This window comes from Neoarius graeffei, chromosome 27, assembly GCF_027579695.1.
Source record: "Neoarius graeffei isolate fNeoGra1 chromosome 27, fNeoGra1.pri, whole genome shotgun sequence".
Taxonomy (NCBI): domain Eukaryota; kingdom Metazoa; phylum Chordata; class Actinopteri; order Siluriformes; family Ariidae; genus Neoarius; species Neoarius graeffei.
Window position 1 is genome coordinate 36,666,697 of NC_083595.1, and position 20,315 is coordinate 36,687,011.

A 20,315-nucleotide genomic window follows, 5' to 3' on the forward strand; every position below is an offset into this window, starting at 1 on the left:
TTGTATATACTAAGTGATTTGTAATGCTATTTGCTCAGTCCATATGCTCAAGCTTTGCTGTGCAACTGAGAGAAGGAAAGCATTTTTCATGTTTAAGAGAGGAAATACTCTGGGGGTGTTTAAGGTGTCCCCCGGCGCTCTGTCTCGGTCTTGTGCTGGCACTGGGATTAATGTGCACTGATGTTGAGAGAAGGTTGGAATGAATTAGGGGCAAGGAGAGGCGAGGTGAGACGAGGCGGTTCAGCATGACCACCAAACACCATATCTAAGTGCAAATGCATGTAGTATTTGGAGTACATGCTTTCTGGCACACAGAGTTCAAGAGGACGCTATTTACACATCTGTGACATTGTAAAACAACCAACATGATACACAGTGGAGATACACATACAGTACCTAAATTCTCTCCACTCTCTTGTAAGATTCTCTCACCCTTTTCTCCCCTGTCTTATCTCATATCTCGATTCCTGCTACCAGAGTTTAGATTTCTTTCATGCTTTCCAATAGCGTAAGATTGATGTGTTGATGTGTTATTATTTGCAGGTCTTAACATTGGATATCATGAAATTAGCAGGGAGATGCCTAATAAATATAATTTCATTACATTACTGCTGAATTCTCGCATCTCACTGGTCAGAATGTGATGAAGCGTTTTCTATAACAGCAGGCTTGTCGTGCCCTAATTTTAAGGACTCGTGACTTGAACTTTAACACTGATGACTTGGACCCTGACTCGTGCATTAACTGCATTTGGACTCGTAAATTGGAGACGCGGACTCTGGATTTTTTTCTGTATTTTCTGTAACATGCCATAATAATTTGGCATAAGATTTTTATTTTTACATTAATTTTGATACTAATTTTGTGCAAGAGAATGCACATGCACCTGTTCATACGTCATGTTCAGGAAGAAGCTAACGTTAATGGCGCTAAAATGCCTGGAGAGAACGCCCTTAGGATTGTCCGCTTTGCTCATACAGACTCCTCATGCAGTGGGGGGAAAATGCACTGCTATGTGTTCCATATCTATCGAGGAGACGACGGGGACAACCTTGAACTTCAATCGTCATTTGGTAAGACTCCGCCCAGAGAAGGAAGTGACACGCTACGTTCATTGCTCTGTTGATAGCGGGGTTTGCTTGCTGAGCGATGAACTAGCTAGTGTTAACCCTCTCTCATGTTATTTGCCCTGTTGATAGTGGGTGGGGCTTGCTGAGCGATGAACAAGCTTTTTATCTGTAGCCTATTAACTAAAATGGGGCAGTCGAGCAGTAACGTTAGTCCAACACAGCAGCAGAGACGCTTTCACGTAAAGGCAGCAACAACCACCATCAAATGGTGCGGTTCGAGTCTTTTTCTCGGACTCAACTCGGCTCAATAGTAGACTCGACTCGAAATTTTTTTGAATGACTTGGACTTGACTCAGACTTCAACACTGGGGACTCAAGACTGGACTCGGACTCGAGGTTTAGTGACTCGACTACAACATTATATAATAGCACAAATCACAGGATTCTATTAATGTTATTTAATATACTGTATTATTGTTTCTATAGTAACAACAAGAAAAACAATCATTGAAATACTGACCTTTTCTGTAAGGGGATGTGTATGTTAAATGTATGGAAGGTGTCTCCAGTGCCAGTACTTTGTAACACTCGGTTAGATAGTAAAAGACAAAAAAGCATGCTGTATCATTCTTTACTTAAGGAAGAAATGTAATTGTTGGCAAAGCACTGCAGTATAAGACAAGTAAACACTTTAGAACATGCTGTTACAAGAAAATAATCAACTTTGTGGTCATAACGGCACTTTGTTCTGCATCTCATCGATTATTTTCCTATAACAGAGCTCCCTGTCATGTTTTATTTCTTGTTTAAAATATATTCACATGTAATCGGCCTACCCTATGAATATATGCTTCATTTAGGTAGCAGGCTCAGTAGTGACATTTCATCTGGCTGTGCTAGGTAGCTATCTGTGTCTCTCTTCCAGTTTTTCGATGTCCGTTGGTGTGTTTTTCTCTTGTAAATATGCATGAAGAACATATAATGACGTTTTGGTAGCCTTTCAGGTGTTCAGCACGTCTTTAGTTTCAGTTTTCAGTTTATCTATTTAGTGCTTAAACCGAGCACTGAATTAACCCCGTCTTCTCTCTTTCCCGGCCGACAAAGAAATGATTGTGCGCACGCGCAACAGGAAAGTTTTGTCATTGGATCTTCACATGTGACGTTGTGTTGTCTGGACAATGTGCAGTATTATAACAACTCATTCGCCATTGGGGAGAGTGGCGTAATACATGGAGGATAAGCGATATGATGATAATGCATGGCATCAATAAACCCGCTAGAAGGGAACAGAATACGTGTTTTTATTCCATGGAAAAAGTGTCTGGTATGTATAATAAATCCCGATATTTCACTCCACTGACATCACTCCCAGTGTTTTCCCGCTGACTATACGTGCGTTGTCAAAATTGTGAACTGGTCCAAAATTAAAATAATTTTGATTAACTTGCATATTTTTTTGAACGTGTCCGTGTAATATAAAGAACATTGGCACAAAGATATGAAGTTTATCTTCTCGTGTTGAAAATATTTTCACTCATTCACTTTGCTCACTCGTGTATATATCACCATTCATAGATAAACTTCATATCTTCATGCAATCATGTAATATCCTCTATGTATATTATGTGCATATTCATCTCTATTATCTACGGAAGCCGAGAGAGGCCCTTCATATAATCCTTTTTTTTATTCACCTTGTTATCCCGAGATAACGACATAATTAATTCAGGATCTCGAGAAAACAACACAACTAATTCGAGATCTCGAGAAAACAAAACCGTTATTTCGAGATCTCAAGAAAACAAAACAATTATTTCATGATCTGGAGTAAACAGCTGAGAAATGGTTCATTCAGGTGCGCCAAGAGACTTGTGCTATGCTGACTTTGGGGCTATTTCTCATTCTGTATAGACGCAACTTTGGTCATTAGAATGTCTGGAATAATCGATCACCTAATAAGGCAATATTTTGATCAGGGGTTGACACAGGGAGAGATTGCATTAAGTCTTTTAATAAGGGATAATTTAAAAATTATTAATAATTAAATATGTCCGCCAATTTCTAAGTCTTCGTTGTCTGACCCACAGGGGGTCTGCTAGAAATCTCAGCTGTTTTCTCAAGATCATGAAATAATTGTTTTGTTTTTTCGAGATCATGGAATAATTGTCTTGTTTTCTCGAGATCACGGAATAATTGTTTGTTTTTCTCGAGATCTCGAATTAGTTGTGTTGTTTTCTCGACATCCTGAATTAATTATGTCGTTATCTCGGAATAACGGTTTTGTTTTCTCGAGATCTCGAATTAGTTGTGGTGTTTTCTCGAGATCCTGAATTAATTATGTCGTTATCTCGGGATAACAAGGTGAATAAAAAAAGATTATATGAAGGGCCTCTCGCGACTTCCGTAATTATCTTCACTTTTGGCAGGATATATAATCATCAATACTGTGGATATGCCTTGAATGGAAATGCTCAAAAGGCACATCTTTAAGTTTATATACAAGCTCAGAGACATGTCTACCGTACGTGTCCCTCTCTGACATTCACATGTCTTATTCAGTCTGCTTCTTTCTGTCTTTTTTCTTCCAGAGTTTCAGTTCTATTGCACTAGATTTCCAGTGGCTCAAATGTCACATCAGGATTAACAGTCAGTGAGGGGGGCGGAGGTCTTAGGGGCTTGACTTTAAAACCGACCAGATAAACCAGGCCATCCCACAAGGATTTCAGCATCACTGATCCAGCGCACTCAGTCAAACTTTTAAAGGAACTAAAACTAAGAAATAAACGAAATAAAATGAACTGAGACAAACATCAAAGATCACTTAACCTCAAAAGATTACTCGCTTCTCATATTTCATTCACAAATAAATTTTCTACAACAAACTAGAAAGCCAAGCTGACAGTGTCTTGCCTCATAGGAATTTCAGCCTGCTCAAACGCTGCTTCAGTCTGTTATAGCTCTCCTCTTCCAAACAGCATGGCACGGCATGCAACAAAACATGAAAGCTTGGGCAAGCCAGAACCTGATCAAGTGTTTGTGCTGCTTTCCCATCGCCCATTAAAGAAGGGCAAGCGCTGAAGTAGAAGGAGACATAGTGAAATACAACTCAAAATTAAAAAGCAATCAGGCGTATGTCATTAGATCAGATCATCAAGCCTGAGACGGAGGATTTGTTTTAATGAACGAAGGGGAAGACATTTTAAATCGAGTTCAACATTGATATGAAAACTGCGGGTAAATAAATGAAAATGAATCTGAAACATTAAATTCCTGTTTAAAACCGAGATGCTGCATCTCAAATCCACCCGAAGAAAGACTGTATGAAAGAGTGGATAAATCACACGAGTCTACTACTAGCTACACTACCGTTCAAAAGTTTGGGGTCACTTTGAAATGTCCTTATTTTTGAAAGAAAATCACTGTTCTTTTCAATGAAGATCACTTTAAACTAATCAGAAATCCACTCTATACATTGCTAATGTGGTAAATGACTATTCTAGCTGCAAATGTCTGGTTTTTGGTGCAATATCTCCATAGGTGTATAGAGGCCCATTTCCAGCAACTCTCACTCCAGTGTTCTAATGGTACAATGTGTTTGCTCATTGCCTCAGAAGGCTAATGGATGATTAGAAAACCCTTGTACAATCATGTTAGCACAGCTGAAAACAGTTGAGCTCTTTAGAGAAGCTATAAAACTGACCTTCCTTTGAGCAGATTGAGTTTCTGGAGCATCACATTTGTGGGGTCGATTAAATGCTCAACTACTACTACTACTACTCATCCGACAGAGTCGGTGCCACGCGTGAATTTTGTCTTCCAGCACTCTCGGTCCTGCATTGCAGTCCGGAGTTTCCCAACTTCGAGGCCGGTGTCTTCCTGCAGAATGTCCCTAAGCGTTGTGGCAGGGTCTGCCACGCCTTCTGCTGGCGTCTGGAGTCCATAGCAATACTCTTCCTACCACCTCTTTATGTCTCATCACATGACCAGCGAGGGTTAGTCGACGCTGTCGAATGATGGTAGAGATACGCGGGTAGGATCCGTAGAGTGACTTGTTAGTAGGATGTTTCCTCCAAGATATATTCTGGACCTTCCGCAGCATCGAGGTGTAAGTACCATCAATCTTTCTCGAAAGCGAATTTGTTAATGACCATGACTCCGAACCATACAGAAGGATGGATTCAACAGATGCTTTAAACACTCTCATCTTTGTAGACCGCTTTATGGGGGAGGACCATACCTTCGAGAGGGAGTGTACTGCTCCCCATGCTTTCCCTAACCTTGTCTTCACGTCATGGGCAGTGTTGGTATAGCCTCCAAGGTAAAGAAACTCATCGACTTTTTCGATGCTCGACCCGTCTAGTGTATGCAGTGACTCCTCAGATGTTGGGTTAAGGTGCATGACTTTTGTCTTGGTGGGGTTCAAGAAGAGGCCAATTTGTTGAGTTTCCCTCTCCACACGATGTAGTAAATCTCTGGCATCATGTAGTGTGTCTTCCATGAGCGCAATGTCATCAGCATACGCCAGTTCCAGGAGGACTTCCTCGGGGTGCCTTCTACTCCTCCGACGTCTGAGGGTCAAAATGGCCAGAAAAATGTCTCGACTATATTTTCTATTCATTTTACAACTCATGGTGGTAAATAAAAGTGTGACTTTTCATGGAAAACAAAAAATTGTCTGGGTGACCCCAAACTTTTGAATGGTAGTGTATTTTTGTGGCAGAATCAACTCCAGCTAGAGACAATAATCAGGATAGATGTGCTCCTTTTTTTTTTTTTAAATATGATCCATTACGGGGGCGGCACGGTGGTGTAGTGGTTAGCGCTGTTGCCTCACAGCAAGAAGGTCCGGGTTCGAGCCCCGTGGCCGGCGAGGGCCTTTCTGTGCGGAGTTTGCATGTTCTCCCCGTGTCCGTGTGGGTTTCCTCCGGGTGCTCCGGTTTCCCCCACAGTCCAAAGACATGCAGGTTAGGTTAACTGGTGACTCTAAATTGACCGTAGGTGTGAATGTGAGTGTGAATGGTTGTCTGTGTCTATGTGTCAGCCCTGTAATGACCTGGCGACTTGTCCAGGGTGTACCCCGCCTTTCACCCGTAGTCAGCTGGGATAGGCTCCAGCTTGCCTGCGACCCTGTAGAAGGATAAAGCGGCTAGAGATAATGAGATGAGATGAGATGATCCATTACAAATTTGAATTTGATTGGTAACACACACGGTTATAGAGGATGACATGCAGTGTAGTACTTTTTACGACTATCTGGTTATATAAAAACAATTTACGGTACTTGCGTAGAAGTAAAAAAATATATATAAAATAATATAAAGGATATAAAAAAGGTGGTAGAAAAAGTATAGACTATATATGGAATAAAGTACCGGTAAGTGCTTGATAAGCGCTTTTGAATGTGCTCAATGTCTGAAAAGAGCGCGATATTAAATGTGGTGTATATAAATAAAGTGCAGTTGTATGTGCAAAACATCGCTGTGCAACGTTGAGCCGAGGTAATTGCAGTGAAAAAGCTGACATGCATATAATAAATAATTATAAATACGAGATAATTTGGGTATATTGGGTATATATAACAAAAATGGAGGGAATGTAAAAGGAAAAAAAGGGTTTTTTTGAATATGCTTCTTTTTATCCCCACACATAGTGTCTTGCAAAAGTATTCATCCCCCTTGGTGTTTGTCCTGTTTCGTCGCATTACAAACTGTAATTAAAATTGATTTTTGTGGGGTTAGCACCATTTGATTTATACAACATGCCTACCACTTTAAAGTTGCACATTGTTTTATTGTGACACACAATAATTAAAATGAAAAAACAGAAATCTAGAGTGTGCATAAGTATTCACCCGACCAAAGTCAATACTTTGCAGAGCCACCTTTTGTTGCAATTACAGCTGCAAGTCTCTTGGGGTATGTCTCTATTAGCTTTGCACATCAAGCCACTGGGATTTTTGCCCATTCCTCAAGGCAAAACTGCTCCAACTCCAAGTTAGATGGGCTGTGTTGGTGTGCAGCAATCTTCAAGTTATGCCACAGATCCTCAACTGGATTGAGGTCTGGGACTTGAGTAAGCCATTCCAATGCATTTAAATGTTTTGTTTTAAACCATTCCAGTGTCGCTTTAGCAGTATGTTTAGGGTCATTGTTCTGCTGGAACGTGAACCTTCACCCCAGTCTCAAACCTTTGGCCGACTCAAACAGGTTTTCCTCCAGAGCTGCCCTGTATTTAGTGCCATCTATCTTTCCTTCAGTCCTGACCAGCTTTCCTGTCCCTGCAGATGAAAATTATCCCTAAGCATGATGCTGCCACCACCATGCTTCACTGTAGGGATGGTGTTCTCAGGGTGTTGGGTTTGCGCCACACATGGCATTTCCCATGATGGCCAAAAAGATCAATTTTAGTCTCATCTGACCAGAGAAGCTTTTCCATGTGTTTGGGGAGTCTGCCACATGCTGTTGGGCAAACTCCAAACATGCTTTCTTAAGCAATGACTTTTCTCTGGCCACTCTTCCATAAAGCTCCACTCTGTGTACAGTTTAAAGTGGTCCTTTGGACCAATACTCCCATCTCCGCTGTGGATCTTTGCAGCTCCTTCAGTGTTATCTTTGGTGTCTTTGTTGCATCTCTGATTAATGCCCTCCTTGCCCGGTCTGTGAGTTTTGGTGTGCGGCCTTCTCTTGTCAGGTTATAGTGGTGCCATGATCTTTCCATTTTGCTATAATGGATTTAATGGTGTTCCCTGGGATATTCAAAGTTTGGGATATTTTTTATAACCCAACCCTGATCTATACGATACTTCTCCACAACTTTGTCTCTGACCTGTTTGGAGGCTCCTTGGTTCTCATGTTGCTTGCTTAGTAGTGTTGCAGAGTCAGGGTCCTTCCAGAACAGGTTAATTTATACAGACATCATGTGACAGATCATGTGACACTTTGATTGCACACAGGCGGATCTTAATCAACTAATTGTGACTTATGAAGTGAATTGGTTGGACCAGCTCTTATTTAGGGGTTTCAGACAAAAGGGAGTGAATACCTATGCACACTCCAGATTTGTTTGTTTTTTTTCATTTTATTGTTTGTGTCACACTGAAACAACAATTTTCACCTTTAAAGTTGGAGGCATGTTGTGTAAATCAAATGGTGCTAACCCTCCAAAAATCCATTTTAATTCCAACTTGTAATGCAACAAAACAGGACAAACACCAAGGGGGATGAATACTTTTGCAAGACACTCTACAGTATTGTCATGTTTTAAAGCAGGCATGGAAGCGGATCAAAACTAATAAACAAACCTGAGGCATAAAAACAAACCAAACTAACAAGGAACAAAAATAAGAGCATGAACAGGACTTGAATCAGGCATGGACATGGAACTGAGAGTCACGTTAACACAAGACAAAGGAGGTAATCAGAGGGGGAAATGGAAGCACAATAGGAAACTAACCAATAATAAGACAAGGGAGGATAATAAGGAGAGAAAAAAAAATAACAGATCCATGTGGAAGTGCATGTCGTCATGCTGAGGGTTTTTCAGGTTTATGAAGAGCGCGCCGCTCTGGAAGCCAGAGGAAAAAAATCCATGACAAGTGTGTTCTGGCTCGGCTCATTCATATCATGGATGTAAAAGAGTCAACGTAGTGATGATGAGCTGAGCTGAGTTATAATACACAGCAATATGTGGGCAGTTGTCTTTCCCTGTTTATTCTTGTTTTTAATGAACTTTTAATGAAAGGTTCTTTAATAAATGCTTTCCTTAACCCTGGGACCTTTACAGAAATGACCTGATGGAATAATTAAAATCAGGTAATGTCGAGGATAAACAGAGTTCTGTGTAATAAGCCCGACTTCTTTCTGATTTTTGCAGTAGTTTTGCCTCTGATTGCTCATCAGGAAGATGAAGAGGAAATAAAATGAAAAATAGTTTGGTTTGGTTTGGTTGCAGTTTGGTCAGACAGTAGATATAACACGTCTACACACCCCTGTTAACACTGCAGATTTTTGTTATGTGGAAAATGATCCAAAATAAATTATGTCAGATCTTTTTCGACCACTGAGATATAGCAAACAACGAAATGCAAGCAAAAACAAATAGAAACATTTTCGGAAAAGAAAAAAAAATTATAATAACCTGGCTGCACACGGCTTAACTAATATCTTGTTAAAGGCCCCGTCACACTTATTCAGAATTAGCAGGAATCAAGCAGAGCCAGCCGGAATGAAAAAATTTTCAAAATTCGTGCCACATTCGGGTGGGAATTTCAAACTGACCAACATTCTTACAGCTTTGTAAGAATGCCGTTCGAATACTTAGAATGCGCGTCGAACCCGCCTCGAATGATTCTTGCACATTCCGGGTGTATTAGCTTTCGAATGCAGTTCAAATGTAGTTGGAACACAGTAGGAATACCTAGAATGCTGTTAGACTGCAGTAAGAATATTAAGAATGCACTTCACTTCGAATGCGGGCGGCACGGTGGTGTAGTGGTTAGCGCTGTCCGGAGTGTGATCTATCTGATGCACGTGCCAAGGCGCACAGGTGTGACATTCCTGCACAAAATTAGTACAAAAATTAATGTAAAAATAAACATCTCATGTCAAATTATTATGGCATGTTACAAAAAATTAAGAAAAAATCCGAGTTCTCGTCTCCAATTTATGAGTCCGAATGCAGTTGATGCACGAGTCCAAGTCCGAGTCATCAGTGTTCAAGTCCAAGTCAAGTCACGAATCCTTAAAATTAGGGCACGAGTCAGTCTCGAGTCCTGGATTCGAGTACTACAAGCCTGATTCTAAGCAGAAATGATTTTGCTGGACGCTTTGTATAAAGTTTTTATTTATCAAATTTACAAAAAGGGGCGGCATGGTGGTGTAGTGGTTAGCGCTATCGCCTCACAGCAAGAAGGTCCGGGTTCGAGCCCCTTGGCCGGCGAGGGCCTTTCTGTGCAGAGTTTGCATGTTCTCCCCGTGTCCGCGTGGGTTTCCTCCGGGTGCTCCGGTTTCCCCCACAGTCTAAAGACATGCAGGTTAGGTTAACTGGTGACTCTAAATTGACCGTAGGTGTGAATGTGAGTGTGAATGGTTGTCTGTGTCTATGTGTCAGCCCTGTGATGACCTGGCGACTTGTCCAGGGTGTACCCCGCCTTTCGCCCGTAGTCAGCTGGGATAGGCTCCAGCTTGCCCGCGACCCTGTAGAACAGGATAAAGTGGCCAGAGATAATGAGATGAGATGAGATGAGAAATTTACAAAAAATAAAAATGCTCTGTTTCTCCAAATCCAGTGAATGCGGAAAGAATAAAACCGTTATTCCAGTCAATCTCATCGTACATGGCTTAGAGCCGATCAGCTCATGTACGACTCAATTTCGTGGAATAACTGATAAATGTATCTTTTTTTTTTCATGCAATCCCTGCTTTGTAAAAAGTTGCATTGCTGACTATCAGTGAGGGCTTGAGATCATTTTAAAGTGCAGGAAAGCACTAAGCACTAAATATGACCATGAACACAGCGCACCATCAAACAGTCAAATTGCCTTCGTCATGATGCATTGCTTTTATCAGGCTGTGAATCACATGAGCTGATTTCTCGATAATATAGTAATTGGATGAGTTAATAAACATGTAGATCACTTGTCCTGTTGACTTTACTCAAGGTTTTACTGACTTTTGCCATCTTCATCTACACTCTGTTAAAAAAGTGATTGTTATGAAGGAAAAATATGGCAGAGATCAAACTAAAAAAATTAATTTAAAAAAAAAAAAAACAGCTTTACTTGTAGGTATCTTTACAAGGGACAAGTTGTCAAGGCCAAACTGATTAATGCAGAATCACTCCATGTTCATGCTCACAACGCCTGTCTAACTGTTCGAAGCCTGGGGGAGCCTCTGTTGCCTCATTAATTTTTAATTTGCCAATCGACTAGCTCAGATAAAGGCAAACTTTTCTTAATATTTTTGTTTTTATACTATAATTACAGCAGCTCATGCAGGGTTTGCTGCCTCTGTGCTATTACATTATTATATCTGGGTGTAACTCACAAAAGCTTGTAAAGTGAAGCAAGTTATTAAGTATTATTTAATGTTCAGGCAATATACACTACAATCTGTAAGTAAATGAAGAGTCATGCACTTGTGTGTGTGTGTGTGTGTGTGTGTGTGTGTGTTTCTCTTGTACTTGAAAATACTGGATTTAAAATAAAGCTGTGACTACGAAGTGATTTTTTCCATCCATTATACTGGATAAAACATACTGGATTTGCGTGTTTTTAGATTTAGGGTGTTTTCACACCTGGTCCCCGTTAAAGGAACCAGACTCAGTCCTCTTTAAGTGGACCACAAAGTGGACCAACAGAAAAATAACTCAGTTCTTTTTGTGTTCACACTGTGAATTTATTACAAAGAGGACTGGGTTCTCTTTCTGGTCCAGTTAAGCTTCGATGGGGCCTCAGTCCTCTTTCTGTTCACACCAAGTCCTCTAGAGCCCTCAGACCCCCAGTGCACGGAATTCTGGGTAATTTTCTCTTGAATCAAAATGTCTGCTGCCATGCTTGCCCTGCTGTATTCTTTGATCAAAATAGTGCGGATTAAGGAAAATAAATTTATTCCAGCGGCTGTGGTAAGTTCCAAAAGGAAGTTGAGTTTCCCTGCTACAGTCACGTGACCAACTATGGCAAACGAAGAAGGTTAAACTACAGTGAAAAAGGCGAAGTGAACCCGGTGCGCTTTTTGTTCACAATGCGCAGATTAGGCGAACTGTACCGTTGATTTTTAGCAAACCGTACTGAGACCACCTCCTGAGGTGGTCTCAGTTCGGTTCGCTTTAAAGGGGTATGGGTACGGTTGGAGTGTTCACATATGCGCAAAAAATGCTGAGTCATCGATCTGAGTTCGGTTAGATAGCTGAAAGGGACCAAGTGTGAAAACACCCTTAATCACTTTATCTGGAACTATAAATAATTAGACAAATGAATGTATCCCATTATAGGTTATAGGTCTTTTGTTGTCAGTGAGTGCATGAAGTTTGATTGGATTTTTTTGGCTGCAGTCTTGTTTTCAGTGCGTAAATCTCAGACATCGTTTAGACTTTGGTCAGTCAAGAAACATATGAGTTGCTGTATATGACATTACATTAATGGTATTTACAGTGGTGCTTGAAAGTTTGTGAATCCTTTAGAATTTTCTATATTTCTGCATAAATATGACCTAAAACATCATCAGATTTTCACACAAGTCCTAAAAGTAGATAAAGAGAACCCAGTTAAACAAATGAGACAAAAATGTTATACTTGGTCATTTATTTATTGAGGAAAATAACCCAATATTACATATCTGTGAGTGGCAAAAGTATGTGAACCTCGAGGATTAGCAGTTAATTTGAAGGTGAAATTAGAGTCAGTTGTTTTCAATCAATGGGATGACAATCAGGTGTGAGTGGGCACCCTGTTTTATTTAAAGAACAGGGATCTATCAAAGTCTGATTTTCACAACACATGTTTGTGGAAGTGTATCATGGCACGAACAAAGGAGATTTCTGAGGACCTCAGAAAAAGCGTTGTTGATGCTCATCAGGCTGGAAAAGGTTACAAAACCATCTCTAAAGAGTTTGGACTCCACCAATCCACAGTCAGACAGATTGTGTACAAATGGAGGAAATTCAAGACCATTGTTACCCTCCCCAGGAGTGGTTGACCAACAAAGATCACTCCAAGAGCAAGGAGTGTAATAGTCGACGAGGTCACAAAGGACCCCAGGGTAACTTCTAAGCAACTGAAGGCCTCTCTCACATTGGCTAATGTTAATGTTCATGAGTCCACCATCAGGAGAACACTGAACAACAATGGTGTGCATGGCAGGGTTGCAAGGAGAAAGCCACTCCTCTCCAAAAATAACATTGCTGCTTGTCTGCAGTTTGCTAAAGACCATGTAGACAAGCCAGAAGGCTATTGGAAAAATGTTTTGTGGATGGATGAGACCAAAATAGAACTTTTTGGTTTAAATGAGAAGCGTTATGTTTGGAGAAAGGAAAACCCTGCATTCCAGCATAAGAACCTTATCCCATCTGTGAAACATGGTGGTGGTAGTATCATGGTTTGGGCCTGTTTTGCTGCATCTGGGCCAGGATGGCTTGCCATGATTGATGGAACAATGAATTCTGAATTATACCAGCGAATTTTAAAGGAAACTGTCAGGACATCTGTCCATGAATTGAATCTCAAGAGAAGGTGGGTCATGCAGCAAGACAATGACCCTAAGCACACAAGTCGTTCTACCAAAGAATGGTTAAAGAAGAATAAAGTGAATGTTTTGGAATGGCCAAGTCAAAGTCCTGACCTTAATCCAATGGAAATGTTGTGGAAGGACCTGAAGCGAGCAGTTCATGTGAGGAAACCCACCAACATCCCAGAGTTGAAGCTGTTCTGTATGGAGGAACGGGCTAAAATTCCTCCAAGCCGGTGTGCAGGACTGATCAACAGTTACCGCAAACGTTTAGTTGCAGTTATTGCTGCACAAGGGGGTCACACCAGATACTGAAAGCAAAGGTTCACATACTTTTGCCACTCACAGATATGTAATATTGGATAATTTTCCTCAATAAATAAATGAGCAAGTATAATATTTTTGTTTCATTTGTTTAACTGGGTTCTCTTTATCTACTTTTAGGACTTGTGTGAAAATCTGATGTTGTTTTAGGTCATATTTATGCACAAATGCAGAAAATTCTAAAGGGTTCACAAACTTTCAAGCACCACTGTAGCAGACACACTTATCCAGAATGGCGTACAGCAAACCCGGAGCAGTTGGGGGTTAGGTGCCTTGCTCAAGGGCACTTCAGCCATTCCTGCTGGTTCAGGGAATCGAACTGGTGATTTTTTTGGTCTAAAAGTTGCTTCTTTAACTATTAGGCCATGGCTCCTCCCTTGTACATGTTTATGTATTATTTTAGTTTTTACCTACACCAACTTTGCTGGAGGAGGTTATTTTTTTCACCTCTGTTTGTTACTTGCAAAAATTGGAGATTTTTGCAAGTATGTTGATCTGTCTGGCTGCCCATTTGTTTGTTGGTGCTCTTGCGTTGTCGTTTCTTGACCAATCTTCACCTTAATGCACAGAACAACTCACTAGGGTCACACAAACCCATCATTCATTTTTGATGGGTCAAGGTCACCAAGGTCAAAATCTCATAAAAACACCTAATCGGCCATAACTTCCGTTTCTTTGTGATTTTCGCAAGTATCATGCTCTGCATGACTTTTCATTTGTTTGTTCCCAATGTAGCTCAAAAAGTAATGAACGGATTTGGATGAAATTTGGTGTACAGCTTTAGTATTATCCTAGGTTCAAGTGATTTGAAGTTGATGTTGATAATATGTGGCTTGGCAGAGGTATGCACTCTACCAAGTGCCCTTCTGCTTGTTTATGTAGTAATGAGTTGTATATATCTGATGCCAGTTTTTAAATATCTCATCTCATTATCTGTAGCGGGGGCGGCACGGTGGTGTAGTGGTTAGCGCTGTCGCCTCACAGCAAGAAGGTCCTGGGTTTGAGCCCCGGGGCCGGCAAGGGCCTTTCTGTGTGGAGTTTGCATGTTCTCCCTGTGTCCGCGTGGGTTTCCTCCGGGTGCTCCGGTTTCCCCCACAGTCCAAAGACATGCAGGTTAGGTTAACTGGTGATTCTAAATTGACCGTAGGTGTGAATGTGAATGGTTGTCTGTGTGTCAGCCCTGTGATGACCTGGCGACTTGTCCAGGGTGTACCCCGCCTTTCGCCCGTAGTCAGCTGGGATAGGCTCCAGCTTGCCTGCGACCCTGTAGAAGGATAAAGCGGCTAGAGATAATGAGATGAGATGAGATTATCTGTAGCCGCTTTATCCTGTTCTACAGGGTCGCAGGCAAGCTGGAGCCTATCCCAGCTGACTACAGGTGAAAGGCGGGGTAACCCTGGACAAGTCGCCAGGTCATCACAGGGCTGACACATAGACAACCATTCACACCTACGGTCAATTTAGAGTCACCAATTAATCTAACCTGCATGTCTTTGGACTGTGGGGGAAACCGGAGCACCCGGAGGAAACCCACGCGGACACGGGGAGAACATGCAAACTCCGCACAGAAAGGCCTATGCCGGCCACGGGGCTCGAACCCAGACCTTCTTGCTGTGAGGCGACAGCGCTAACCACTACACCACCGTGCCGCCGTTTTTAAATATGTATTTTTTATTTATTTAGCTTTGCCATAGTAAGATATATATGTTCATACATTATGACTGGGAAATCATTACAGCTTGAGCCAATTACAGTGACCCCATTGTACCTAATCTGCATGTCTTTGAACTGTGGGGGAAACCGGAGCACCCAGAGGAAACCCACACAGACACGGGGAGAACATGCAAACTCCACCTGTCGGCTGGAAGGTTTGAACCCAGAACCTTCTTGCTGTGAGGCGACAATGCTAACCACTACACCACCCTAATAAACCAAATCACCTGCAATAATATAACTGCCATGGTTATGCCTAATATAGCTCAGGACTATGATTCCCATCACCCACTGCACTTTACCTGACCACGTCACATGACTGAATCATGTTGTAGTAACGAGCATTGGTATTAAAGTCACGTATAGCACTCGCTGTCTAGGTTTTGTCTTTCGTTGTTGTTGTTTGCTGTTGGTCGTATCCTCTAGTCTGTGTATGTTTTGCTATGAAGATCATACCTCATGTTTAGGGCGATGTTGTCTCTCTTGTTCGTGTTTTCAAATAAACTTAATTCAAATAACTTTTTGTTACACTTGCATCCGCATTCACCTCCAATATGTGTACTGTCAGTGAGTAAGCACACAGTGGACATGAACGAAACCTTTATTAACATGTTTGTGGTTGAATAGTAAGTTTTATTATTTACACATGAAGACCAGAGTTCAGTACATTTACGTACATTGGAGAACATTTTAGACAAGGATTGAATAAATATTAGTGAATGCAAGGTATATTTACTGTAAGTAACATCCAAACAAGCATGAATAAATATGCGTAAACCTTCTTTGCACCCCAAGGAATAAAGAGTTCAGATTCTGAATTTTCTCTGACACTGGCTCTGAGTGTTTCCAGTGGATCGTTCTCCCTGAGGGTTGGTGAACTTTTCTTTGTGGAAATGTTTGTTTAACATTTATAGAATGAGTCTCCAGTGTCTGTGCTTTTAAACAATCAGGAAATTTAGCTGTAACTTTAAGTTTTCCAAAAAAGCAAAGTCTTCAGGAAACAGGGTTTTGCATTTTCTCAGTAACATGAGAGTTGGTGATGATGATGGTAGTGGTGGTGGTGGTGATGTTTTTTGTCTTATTACATTCAAAAGAGAGGCTAGTGAGGAAATGAATGTTTCTCGCTGTTATAAATGATAATGGGAACAAACTTTCTGTGGACATTCCAGAACATTCTTTAATAAATAAATTGATTATGCTGGTAAGTTTCTGTGGTGTATGCATAGAAGAATAAAACACATTCCTTTTTTGTGGTGGTAATGGCATCAGTCTAACCTGGGTTGCTTATTTTCCTATAGCAGCGTGCCTCATCCTGTTTTAATCCTTATCACTTTTTTTATACACCATTATTTATGGTTGATAAATTCTGATGTTCATTTTTTGTTAACGTTAGCTATACAGTAAATAATGTTAAGTAATGGAACCTTAATGTTAAGATCAAAACAAAACCTTTTTTTCTTCCTCTCCATCTCTATCTTCTCTCTCTTTCTCTCTCTCTCAGAGCTGATCGACGGCACTCCCACCCTGAAGATAAACCATGGCTCGGGCACTCTAGTCCTGCAGTTGCCGGGCAACGTGAATGTAGCGGACAGACGGTGGCACAGACTGGATGTGAGGAGCAATAGTAAGGTGGGCATGTGTAGGTGGCACCAGGACCTCCACCAAGCCTTGCACCCCGAGGGGACTTTCATGCTTTACGTCGTCTGAACTTTTTGCTCTTCTCTCTTTTTTTCATTCCAAACTTACACTCTATCTCTTTTAACTAATATATGTGTCCTGCACTCTGTATGCATGAGATTTATTCGCAGGAACAGTGACCGATAAAGAGGATGACTAAATGAGACTGGATATATATGTGTGTGTGTGTGTGTGTGTGTGTGTGTGTGTGTGTGTGTGTGTGTGTATATACAGTGGGGCAAAAAAGTATTTAGTCAGCCACCAATTGTGCAAGTTCTCCCGCTTAAAAAGACGAGAGAGGCCTGTAATTTTCATCATAGGTATACTTCAACTATGAGAGACAGAATGGGGGGAAAGAATCCAGGAAATCACATTGTAGGATTTTTAATGAATTAATTGGTAAATTCCTCGGTAAAATAAGTATTTGGTCACCTACAAACAAGCAAGATTTCTGGCTCTCACAGACCTGTAACTTCTTCTTTAAGAGGCTCCTCTGTCCTCCACTCGTTACCTGTATTAATGGCACCTGTTTGAACTCGTTATCAGTATAAAAGACACCTGTCCACAACCTCAAATAGTCACACTCCAAACTCCACTATGGCCAAGACCAAAGAGCTGTCACAGGACACCAGAAACAAAATTGGGACCAGGACGACTGAGCTGTGTAAAGGAAAGAATGAATGGGGCCATGTATCGTGAGATTTTGAGTGAAAACCTCCTTCCATCAGCAAAGGCATTGAAGATAAAACGTGGCTGGGTCTTTCAGCATAATGATCCCAAACACACCGCCCCGGCAACGAAGGAGTGGCTTCGTAAGAAGCATTTCAAGGTCCTGGAGTGGCCTAGCCAGTCTCCAGATCTCAACCCCACAGAAAATCTTTGGAGGGAGTTGAAAGCCCGTGTTGCCCAGCGACAGCCCCAAAACATCACTGCTCTAGAGGAGATCTGCATGGAGGAATGGGCCAAAATACCAGCAACAGTGTGTGAAAACCTTGTGAAGACTTACAGAAAACGTTTGACCTCTGTCATTGCCAACAAAGGGTATACGGTATAACAAAGTATTGAGATGAACTTTTGTTATTGACCAAATACTTATTTTCCACCATAATTTGCAAATAAATTCTTTAAAAATCAGACAATGTGATTTTCTGGATTTTTTTTCCTCATTTTGTCTCTCATAGTTGAGGTATACCTATGATAAAAATTACTTTTTAAGTGGGAGAACTTGCACAATTGGTGACTGACTAAATACTTTTTTGCCCCACTGTGTGTGTGTGTGTGTGTGTGTGTGTGTGTATATATATATATATATATATATATATATATATATATATATATATATATATATATATATATATATATATATAAAACACTTGTGGACAGAGATGAGAATTATATAATGCTCACTTTATATCAAAAACAGAGTGTGAGCATGCCGGTGGCTGTTGGAGAATATTGCATATCTGTGTGACATGCACGGAGTTTAATTGTGCTGTAGCTGATAGAAACTGACAGGCAGCAGGACTGCAAGTGTAAATGTGAATTGCTTGACATTTCTAATTGCATTTTTATAAAGCCGTTACCTAAGGTGAAAATGAAGAGAAGTCTGGTATAGATTCAGGGTTCTTTTGTAATCCAGATCTGCCTCAGCTTGAGTGTCTGACCTGTAGTCATAATTGTGAGTCTGTAGTTTAAGGGTCTTCACTGAAGAGAAGCCTGATGGAAAGAAAATGAGTTCATGGTCAATGGAAATTGAAATTTTACATTTAAGCTTGAGCTCACTTCTGTGATCCATAATGAGTGTGTATGTGGGGGGGGTGTTCTGTCTATCTCAGGATGTACGATTCACATTAGACCGCTGTGCCGGAGCCACAGTTATGGAGATGGAGGGTGTAGGAAGCTGGCTGACCACTGAGGACCACACTTCCTGTGAAGTAACAGGAGTCACACCAAATCTGGACAGGTTAGACATTTAATTGCTTTTACATTTTCACTACTACTTCTACTCATACTAGTAGGAGTAGGAGTTAGTAGCAAACATACTCTCAAAAAATGGTCTCTAAATGTTCCTAAAAGTGTTGTAGTTCGAACCCCCTTATGTGGATAGGATTGTTGGTAAAAATGAAGATCTTAGAAGAGAGTTAGCACGTATTTTGTGTGATCACTCTTTAATGAGGTGAAATGCACTGCTCTGAGAAGCTAAATCTTTTGTTGTATTTGTGTGTCTTTTCCCTTTCATTGGCTGTTACACCATACAAATTGTACTCGTGTTTAGTCTTACCACCTCTGGTTTGCGATCATCTAAATTTTACAGATACTGAAAGGAAAAACTTTCTAACAGTTAGTGTATATTTTGTGTTTCAAATTACAGTAACAGTCAAAAGTTTGGACGCATCTCTTCACTCATACTGTGGTGCTTGAAAGTTTGTGAACCCTTTAGAATTTTCTATATTTCTGCATAAATATGACCTAAAACATCATCAGATTTTCACCCAAGTCCTAAAAGTAGATAAAGAGAACCCAGTTAAACAAACAAGACAAAAATATTATACTCGTTCATTTATTTATTGAGGAAAATGATCCAATATTACATATCTGTGAGTGGCAAAAGTATGTGAACCTTTGCTTTCAGTAGCTGCTGTGACCCCGTTGTGCAGCAATAACTGCAACTAAATGTTTCCGGTAACTGTTGATCAGTCCTGCACACCGGCTTGGAGGAATTTTAGCCCGTTCCTCCATACAGAACAGCTTCAACTCTGGGATGTTGGTGGGTTTCCTCACATGAACTGCTCGCTTCAGGTCCTTCCACAACATTTGGATTGGATTAAGGTCAGGACTTTGACTTGGCCATTCCAAAACATTAACTTTATTCTTCTTTAACCATTCTTTGGTAGAACAACTTGTGTGCTTAGGGTCATTGTCTTGCTGCATGACCCACCTTCTCTTGAGATTCAGTTCATGGACAGATGTCCTGACATTTTCCTTTAGAATTCGCTGGTATAATTCAGAACTGATTGTTCCATCAATTATGGCAAGCTGTTCTGGCCCAGATGCAGCAAAACAGGCCCAAACCATGATACTACCACCACCATGTTTCACAGATGGGATAAGGTTCTTATGCTGGAATGCAGTGTTTTCCTTTCTCCAAACATAACGCTTCTCATTTAAACCAAAAAGTTCTATTGTGGTCTCATCCATCCACAAAACATTTTTCCAATAGCCTTCTGGCTTGTCCACGTGATCTTTAGCAAACTGCAGATGAGCAGCAATGTTCTTTTTGGAGAGCGGTGGCTTTCTCCTTGCAACCCTG

General features: G+C 40.9%; 1 protein-coding gene across 1 annotated transcript in view; it reads left to right on the forward strand.

Moving 5' to 3' along the window:
- The window catches only part of si:ch211-186j3.6 (neural-cadherin), a 556,420-nt gene that overhangs the window by 439,289 nt on the left and 96,816 nt on the right, over nucleotides 1-20,315 (forward strand). Inside the window, exons 24-25 of the mRNA XM_060911426.1 lie at nucleotides 16,830-16,957; nucleotides 18,841-18,968. Of these exons, the coding sequence (XP_060767409.1) occupies nucleotides 16,830-16,957; nucleotides 18,841-18,968 (256 nt within the window). The remainder of the gene's footprint in view (nucleotides 1-16,829; nucleotides 16,958-18,840; nucleotides 18,969-20,315) is intronic.